At 66.1% G+C, this 9,705-nt stretch overlaps 1 protein-coding gene across 1 annotated transcript; it reads right to left on the bottom strand.

Annotated features, from left to right (window-relative positions):
- Positions 1–217: 217 nt before the first annotated feature.
- Positions 218–9,037, bottom strand: OPN1SW (opsin 1, short wave sensitive). Its single transcript, XM_074572599.1, is given in 7 exon segments — positions 218–318; positions 321–339; positions 2,960–3,199; positions 5,123–5,288; positions 7,071–7,239; positions 8,693–8,893; positions 8,896–9,037. Coding segments are annotated over 7 exon segments (1,038 nt in total).
- Between the last annotated feature and the right edge of the window lie 668 nt (positions 9,038–9,705).

Raw genomic sequence — 9,705 nt, 5'->3', positions numbered from 1 at the left:
CCCCAAGTCCCCACCCCGCCGTGGGGCGGCCGCCGACGCGCAGTGGGGCTCGGGCGTTGCGTTCAGACGGCGGCGGTGGTTTATTGTCCCACCCTACATCCTAGGCTGGCCGCGGGGGGTGACCCCGCACCCCCGGGGTGGCCCCCCAGCCCCATAGCGGGGGGACAGGCCGGGGGGGGGGGGGGGGTAGCGGGGGGGGGGGTTGGGGGGTGGCCCCTCAGCTGGGGCTGACCTGGCTGGAGGAGACGGAGGAGACCTCGGTCCTCTGGGCCGAGCTGGAGATGTCCGAGTCGTCCGTCATGGGCTTCCCGCAGACGTCTCCATGATGCAGGCGCGGAACTGCGGGGACGGGGACGGGGACGGGGACGGGCTCAGCCCCGTGTCCCCACACGCGTGTCCCTGTCCGTGTCTCGTGTCCCCCCTGGCCCCTCTCCCCAGCCCCGGGTCTCTCCGTCCCACCCCCGGTGTCGCGTTGACCCCTCGTCGGCCCTGGAGACGTGGTACCCCCGGCCCTGCGGATGGTTCTGGGAGTGCCTCGGTGTCCCCGAGTGTCCCCGAGTGTCCCCGAGTGTCCCCAGGTGTCCCCGGGCATCCCAGTCCCTGGTTGTCCCTTCATGTCCCTCGTACCCCGTTGTCCCCCATCCCCACATGTCCCTGGTCCCCACTCCATGGTCATCCCCGGTCCCTGGGCATCGCCAGGTGTCCCCAGGTGTCCCCATCCCTGGTTGTCCCTTCATGTCCCTCGTACCCCATTGTCCCCCATCCCCACATGTCCCTGGTCCCCACTCCACGGTCATCTCTGGTCCCTGGACATCGCCAAGTGTCCCCAAGTGTCCCCAAGGCATCCCAGTCCCTGGGATGCCTCGTTGTCCCCCATCCCTGGTGTCCCCAGGTGTCCCCTGGTCCCCACTCCGTGGTCATCCCGGCTCCCTGGGCATGAGCAGGTGTCCCCAGATGTCCCCAAGTGTCCCCAGGCATCCCAGTCCGTGGGTGTCCCTGCACGTCCCTCATACCCCGTCGTCCCTCGTACCCCATCGTCCCCCATCCCCAGGTGTCCCTGGTCCCCACTCCATGGTCTTCCCTGGCCCCTGGGCATGACCGGCTGTCCCCAAGTGTCCCCAAGTGTCGCCAAGTGTCCCCAGGTGTCCCCAGGTGCCCGAAGGCATCCCACTCCCTGGTTGTCCCTTCACGTCCCTCGTACCCCATTGTCCCCCATCCCCAGGTGTCCCCAAGTGTCCCCAAGGCATCCCACTCCCTGGGTGTCCCTGCGTGTCCCTCATAAGCCGTTGTCCCTCATCCCCAGGTGTCCCTGGTCCCCATTCCATGGTCTTCAATGGTCCCTGGGCATGATCAGGTGTCCCCAGGTGTCCCCAAGTGTCCCCAGGTGTCCCCGGGCATCCCACTCCCTGGTTGTCCCTTCACGTCCTTTGTACCCCGTTGTCCCCCATCCCCAGGTGTCCCTGGTCCCCACTCCGTGGTCATCCCTGGTCCCTGCACATCCCTGGATGACCCCTGTCCCCAAGTGTCCCCAGGTGTCCCCGGTTCCCAGATGTCCTTGAGCACCCCTGGGTGGCCCTGGTGTCTGGGTGCTCCTTGTCCTCAGCCACCGGGTGTCCTCGTCCCCAGGTGTCCCTCGTCTCTGGATGTCCCCAGTCCATCGACACCCTTGGTGTCCCCAGCGTCCCCAGACCATGGTCACCCCCGGTCCCTGGGCACCCCTGGATGACCCTGGTCCCCCACCTGTGCCCGATCCACGGGTGTCCTTGGGCACCCTGGGGTGTCCCTATTGCCGAGGTGTCCCTGGGTGTCCCCATGGCCCGGCTGTCCCTGGATGACCCTGGTCTCCAGATGTCCTCGGGTACCCTGGTATCTCCGGGATGTCCCCATTGCCCAGGTGTCCCCGGTCCCCAGATGTCCTTGGGTACCTCGGGATGTCCCCATTGCCTGGTTGTCCCCATTGCCCAGGTGTCCCCAGGATGTGCCCCTTGCCTGGATGTCCCTGGTTGCCCCCAGTGCCTGGATGTCCTGGGATGTCCCCAGTGCCCAGGTTCCCCTGGACATCCTTGGACGTCCTTGAGCACCCCTGGGTGTCCCTGGTGTCTGGGTGCTCCTTGGTGTCCTCAGTCCCCAGGTGTCCTCGTCCCCAGGTGTCCGTGTTCTCTGCGTGTCCCCAGTCCCTTGGCATCCTTGGTGCCCAGCCCCTGGTCCATGGTCATCCCCTGGATGACCCTGGTCCCCAAGTGTCCCTGCGCATCCCTGGTCCTACGATGTCCTTGGGCGCCCTTGGATGTCCCCATTGTCTGGGTGTCCCTGGATGTCCCAATCACCCAGATTTCCCTGGATGTCCCCATCACTTGGGTGTCCCCGGGGTGTCCCCGTTGCCCAGGTGTCCCTGGATGTCCCCATCGCCGGGTGTCCCTGGTTGTCCCCATTGCCCAGGTGTCCCCAGGATGTCCCCATCACCCAGGTGTCCCTGAATGTCTCCATCACCCACGTGTCCGCAGGTGTCCCCGTTGCCCAGATGTTCCTGGGATGTCCCCATTGCCCGGGTGTCCCTGGGATGTCCCCATTGCCCGGGTGTCCCTGGGATGTCCCCGTTGGCCAGCTGTCCCCAGGTGTCCCCATTGCCCAGGCGTCCCCAGGGTGTCCACATCACCCTGGTGTCCCTGGATGTCCCCATCGCTGGGTGTCCCTGGATGTCCCCATTGCTGGGTGTCCCCAGGATGTCCCCACCACCCAAGTGTCCCGGGATGTCCTCATCGCCTGGGTGTCCCTGGGTGTCCCCACCGCCCAGGTGTCCCTGGATGTCCCCACCGCCCAGGTGTCCCTGGATGATCCCATTGCCCAGCTACCCCAGGATGTCCCCAACCCCCGGCTGTCCCTGGAGGTCCCTATCCCCCGGGTGTCCGCTGGGGTGATGTCCCCATCCCCCGGGTGTCCCTGGTGTCGCCGGGGGCACCTGTTTGTTCATGAAGCAGTAGATGATGGGGTTGTAGATGCAGGCGCTCTTGGAGAAGAAGGCAGGGATGGTGACCAGGCGCAGGTCCAGGTCGTGGTCCCGGTTGTTCACTATGTACATGGCCAGGGCCGCGTAGGGCACGTAGCAGAGGCAGAAGGAGCCCACCATCACCACCACCATGCGGGACACCTCCCGCTCCGCCTTCTGCGTCGTGGCCGACTCCTGCTGCTGCGCGGCCACCTGCGCCCAGAGACGGGGGTCAGGCTGGTCCCCGGCCCCCGGCCAGGCCTCCCCCACTCCCGCCTCCCTCCTTCTGCCCCAGCGGCCCTTCCCACCCCCCAGCCCTCCAGCCCTCCATCTCTCCTTCCCTCCTTCCCTCCATCCAATCTTCCTTCCCTCCATCTCTCCTTCCCTCCATCTCTCCATCCCTCCATCTCTCCTTCCCTCCATCCCTCCATCCCTCCATTCCTCCATCCTTCCATCCCTCCATCTCTCCTTCCCTCCATCCCTCCATCTCTCCTTCCCTCCATCCCTCCATCCCTCCATTCCTCCATCCTTCCATCCCTCCATCTCTCCTTCCCTCCATCCCTCCATTCCTCCATTCCTCCATCCTTCCATCCCTCCATCCCTCCATCCCTCCATTCCTCCATCCCTCCATCCCTCCATCTCTCCATCCCTCCATCCTTCCGTCCCTCCATCTCTCCATCCCTCCATCCCTCCATTCCTCCATCCTTCCATCCCTCCATCCTTCCATCCCTCCATCCCTCCATCTCTCCTTCCCTCCATCCCTCCTTCCCTCTGTCTTTCCATCTCTCCAGCCCTCCATCCCTCCAGCCAATCCTCCATCTCTCGGTCTCTTCAGCCATCCCTCCATCCTGCCCATCCTCCATCCCTGCATCCCTCCCTCTCCCCTCCCTTCCACCCTTCCTTCCCTGCCTCCTTCGCCCCTTCCCTCCATCCCTCCATCCCTCCATCTCTCCCTCCTTTCCTCCATCCCTCCATCTTTCCATCCCTCCTTCCCTCCTTCCCATCTCTTCATCCCTCCGTCTCTCCCTCCATCTCTCCCTTCATCCCTGTATCTCTCCATCCCTCCATCTCTCCATTCCCCTATCCCTCTATCCCACCCTCTATCCCTGCATCCCTCCATCTCTCCATCCCTCCATCCCTCTATTCCTCCCTCCCTCCCTCCATCTCTCCATCTCTCCTTCCCTTCAATCTCTCCCTCCATCCCTTCATACCTCCATCCCTCTGTCCCTCCATCCCTCAATCCCTCCATCACTCCGTCCCTCCATCACTCCGTCCCTCCAGTCTCTCCCTCCATCCCTCCATCCTTCCATCCCTCCATCTCCCCACCCTCCATCTCTCCATGTCTCCCTCCATCCCTCTGTCCCTCCATCTCTCCTTCCCTCCATCCCTTCAGCCACCCTTCCATCCCTCTATCCCTCCCTCCCTCCATCCCTGCATCCCTCCATCTCTCCCTCTCTCCTTCCCTCCCTCCAACTCTCCATTCTTCCCTCCCCCATCCCTCCCTCCATCTTCCCTTCCCTCCATCCCTCCCTCCATCCCTCCATCCCTCTATCCCTCCCTCCCTCCATCCCTGCATCCCTCCATCTCTCCCTCTCTCCTTCCCTCCCTCCAACTCTCCATTCTTCCCTCCCCCATCCCTCCCTCCATCTTCCCTTCCCTCCATCCCTCCCTCCATCCCTCCATCCCTCCATCCATCCATCCATCCATCCATCCCTCCATCCTTCCCTCCATCCCTCCATCCCTCCATCCTTCCATCCCTCCATCCCTCCATCTCTCCTTCCCTCCATCCCTCCATCCCTCCATCCCTCCATCCCTCCATCCCTCCATCCCTCCATCTCTCCTTCCCTCCATCCTTCCATCCTTCCATCTCTCCTTCCCTCCATCCCTCCATCCCTCCATCCCTCCATCCTTCCATCCCTCCATCCCTCCATCCCTCCTTCCCTCCATCCTTCCATCCTTCCATCTCCCCTTCCCTCCATCCCTCCCTCCATCTCCCCATCCCTCCATCCCTCCCTCCCTCCCTCTCCCCATCCCATCCCATCCCATCCCATCCCTCCCCCCGTGCCCGTCCCCCCCCCCGCAGCCCCTCTCCCTCCCCGTCCCGGCCGTGGGGCGGTGGGCGCGGGTGGGACTCACGGCCCGCAGGGCGCTGAGCAGCTGGGAGTAGGAGAAGATGATGAGGGAGAGGGGCACGACGAAGCAGAAGATGAAGAGGAACCAGGTGTAGGACTCGCTGTTGTACTTGGTGCCCACCGTGTACCAGTCGGGGCCGCAGGAGCACTGCAGCCCCTCGGGCACGTACCTGTGGGGCAGGCGCGCTCACCGCCCGGCTCACGCCCCGCACCCCGCCGCACCCCCCCGCCACCCCATGGCGCCCCACGGCACCCCCATCCCACCCCATGGCACCCCATGGCACCCTATGGCACCCCACGGCACCCCATGGCACCCCAATCCCACCCCATGGCACCCCATGGCATCCTATGGCACCCCATGGCACCCCATGGCACCCCCATCCCACCCCATGGCACCCCATGGCACCCCATGGCATCCCCACCGCACCCCGTGGCACCCCAATCCCACCCCATGGCACCCCATGGCATCCTATGGCACCCCATGGCGCCCTATGGCACCCCCATCCCACCCCATGGCACCCCAATCCCACCCCGTGGCACCCCATGGCATCCTATGGCACCCCGTGGCGCCCTATGGCACCCCAATCCCACCCCATGGCACCCCATGGCATCCTATGGCACCCCATGGCGCCCTATGGCATCCCCACTGCACCCCGTGGCACCCCAATCCCACCCCATGGCACCCCATGGCACCCCCATCCCACCCCACGGCACCCCACCGCACCCTGTGGCACCCTATGGCACCCCCATCCCACCCTATGGCACCCGTGTGTCACCCCATGGCACCGTATGGCACCCCATGGCACCCCCATGGCACCCCCGTGGCACCCCATGGCACCTGTGTCACCCTATGGCAGCTTGGGGCACCCTATGGCACCCCCATGGCACCCCTATGGCACCTGTGTCACCACATGGCACCCCTGTGTCACCCCCATGGCACCCCATGGCATCCCTGTGGCACCCCCACGGCACCCCATGGCATCCCTGTGGCACCCCATGGCACCCCTGTGTCACCCCCACGGCACCCCATGGCACCACCGGCCTGCTCCGTGCCCCATGTCACCCCCCATGTCACCCTGATGCCACCCCTGTGTCACCCCATGGCACCCCATGGCACCGCCAGCCTGCTCTGCGCCCCATGGCACCCCCGTGGTGTCCCTGTGTCACCCCGTGGCACCCCCATGGCACCCCATGGCACCCGTGTGTCACCCCACGGCACCCCATGGCACCGCCGGCCTTCTCCGCACCCCATGGCACCCCCGTGTCACCCCGGTGCCACCCCTGTGTCACCCCCACGGCACCCCATGGCACCCCTGTGTCACCCCCATGCCACCCCATGGCACCACCGGCCTGCTCCGCACCCCATGGCACCCCCCATGTCACCCTGCTGCCGCCCCATGCCACCCCCATGGCACCCCATGGCACCCGTGTGTCACCCCACGGCACCCCACGGCACCGCTGACCTGCTCCGCGCCCCACGGCACCTCCCATGTCACCCTGATGCCACCCCTGTGTCACCCCATGGCACCCCATGGCACTGCCGGCCTGCTCCGTGCCCCATGGCACCCCCGTGGTGTCCCTGTGTCACCCCATGGCACCCCCGTGTCACCCCGGTGCCACCCCTGTGTCACCCCCACGGCACCCCATGGCACCCCTGTGTCACCCCCATGCCACCCCATGGCACCACCGGCCTGCTCCGTGCCCCATGGCACCCCCATGTCACCCTGCTGCCACCCCATGGCACCCCATGGCACCCCCATGGCACCCGTGTGTCACCCCACGGCACCCCACGGCACCGCCGGCCTGCTCCGCGCCCCACGGCACCCCCCCATGCCACCCCCCGTGTCACCCCAGTGTCCCCCCCACGCCAGCCTGCTCCGCGCCCCACGGCACCCCCGTGGCGTCCCCCCGCTGTCCGTCCCCCCCTCCCGGCCCCCCCCCGCGCCCCCCACCTGCTCCAGCCGAAGAAGGGGGGCAGGGCGACGCCCAGGCCGATGACCCAGGTGGCCGCCACCACCATGATGGCGTGTTTGGAGCTGAAGCGGAAGTTGCCGAAGGGTTTGCAGATGACGATGTAGCGCTCGAAAGCCAGGAAGGCCAAGGACCACCCCGTCACCAGCCCTGGGCAGGGGGGGGACACACGCCACGGGGACCTCAACCCACCGCCCACCAGCCCCACGGCCCCACCAGGCCACGGTGGTCACCTCCACCCACAGCCCCACCAGACCGTGGTGGTCACCCCAACTCCTACAGCCCCACCAGACCATGGTGGTCACGTCCACCTCCAGCCCCACCAGACCATGGTGGTCACCCCAACTCCTACAGCCCCACCAAACCATGATGGTCACTCCAGCTACAACCCCACCAGACCGTGGTGGTCACCCCAACTCCTACAGCCCCACCAAACTGCGGTGGCCAACCCTACCTGCAACCCCATTGGTCCGCAGTGGTCACCTCAACTCCTACAGCCCCACCAAACTGTGGTGGCCAACCCTCCCCGCAACCCCACCAGACTGTGGTGGTCACCCCAACTCCTACAGCCCCACCAAACCATGATGGTCACTCCACCTACAACCCCACCAGACCGTGGTGGTCACCCCAACTCCTACAGCCCCACCGGTCCGTGGTGGTCACCCCAACTCCTACAGCCCCACCAAACCATGGTGCTCACTCCACCTCCAACCCCACCAGACTGTGGTGGTCACCCCGACTCCTACAGCCCCACCAAACCATGGTGGTCACTCCACCTACAACCCCACCAGACCGTGGTGGTCACCCTGACTCCTACAGCCCCACCAAACTGTGGTGGCCAACCCTACCTGCAACCCCACCTGTCCACGGTGGTCACCTCAACTCCTACAGCCCCACCAAACTGCGGTGGCCAACCCTCCCCGCAACCCCACCAGACTGTGGTGGTCACCCCAACTCCTACAGCCCCACCGGTCCGTGGTGGTCACCCCAACTCCTACAGCCCCACCAGACCATGGTGGTCACCCCAACTCCTACAGCCCCACCAAACTGTGGTGGCCAACCCTACCTGCAACCCCACCGGTCCGCGGTGGTCACCTCAACTCCTACAGCCCCACCAAACTGTGGTGGCCAACCCTCCCCGCAACCCCACCAGACTGTGGTGGTCACCCCAACTCCTACAGCCCCACCAGACCATGGTGGTCACTCCACCTACAACCCCATCAGACCGTGGTGGTCACCCCAACTCCTACAGCCCCACCAAACTGTGGTGGCCAACCCTCCCCGCAACCCCACCGGTCCGCGGTGGTCACCTCAACTCCTACAGCCCCACCAAACTGTGGTGGCCAACCCTACCCGCAACCCCACCAGACCGTGGTGGTCACCCCGACTCCTACAGCCCCACCAAACCATGGTGGCCAACCCTCCCCTCAACCCTACCAGACCACGGTGGTCACCCCGACTCCTCCAGCCCCACCAAACCATGGTGCTCACTCCACCTACAACCCTACCAGACCGTGGTGGTCACCCCGACTCCTCCAGCCCCACCAGACCGTGGTGGTCACCCCTACCCCCAGCAGGAGCCCGGTGCTCACCCCCCACCTACCTACGGTGGCCCCCAGGAAGCCCTCCAAGGCACACATGTGCTTGCCGAAGATGAAGTAACCCTGGGAGCTGGAGATGAAGACGATGGAGATGCAGAAGACGCAGATGATGAAGCCGCCGAAGGAGATGTTGACCAGGATGTAGTTGAGGGGCTGCCGCAGCTTCTTGTACTTGACGGTGACCACCAGGACGATGGCGTTGAGGGGGTCCCCACCAGGAAGACCACCCCCATGAAGATGGTCTGCAGGTAGAAGGCCCACATGGGGGCGATGTGGTACTGGGGGCCATCCCAGGGCCCCACCGCCGACTGGTTCTCGAAGAGGTAGAACTCCTCGTCCCCCGACATGGTGGCGAGGAGGAGGAGGGGGGGGCGGGCGGGGGGGGGGCGTCCCTTGGGGGGGGTTCCCCCTGCCCTCCCCCTCTGATATACCCTGCCCCAAAGCCGCTTAAGGGATTTTTTTTTTTTTTTTTTTTTTTTTTTTTTGGGGGGGGGGTGGGGGTAGGGGGGGGGGGTGGGGGGTGGGGGGGGGGGGGATCAGGGCCTCATCCCCCGGCAAACTTGGGGATTAGGGGGGGGGCTAAGCCGGGCTCAGCCCCTAATCGCCCTCCCTAAGCCGGGACGAGCCGATTGTGGGGCTCTGGGGGGATTTGTGGGGGGGGGGGGTCAAGACAACCCCCCCCCCCACCCCCCTCCCGATTCGGTTTAGGGGGGGGTGTCACCCACTTGGGGTGTCCCCGGGCGGACGAGGGGGTGGGGGGGTCCCCCCCGTGGGGTGTCGTGTCCCGTGTCCCCCCCCCCACCCCCCACCGTGAGCCACCTGGGGTGTGTCGTCCCCCCCCCCCCCAAGTTGCACCCGGGGGGGGGGGGGGAATGGGGTCCCCCAGTGAGAGGTGCCCCCCCATTGTGTCCCGTCCCCCCCCCCCCCCACAGCCCCCCCCCGGGGAATTTGGGGTCCCCCAGGGTGATGTGTGTGTGCCGGGTCCCCCCCCCCCCCCCAAAATAAAGCACCCTGG

This window comes from Larus michahellis, chromosome 1, assembly GCF_964199755.1.
Source record: "Larus michahellis chromosome 1, bLarMic1.1, whole genome shotgun sequence".
In the NCBI taxonomy this organism is placed as follows: Eukaryota; Metazoa; Chordata; class Aves; order Charadriiformes; family Laridae; genus Larus; species Larus michahellis.
The sequence above is the reverse complement of the archived record's forward strand: the minus strand, read 5'-3'. Positions and strand labels throughout refer to the sequence as shown.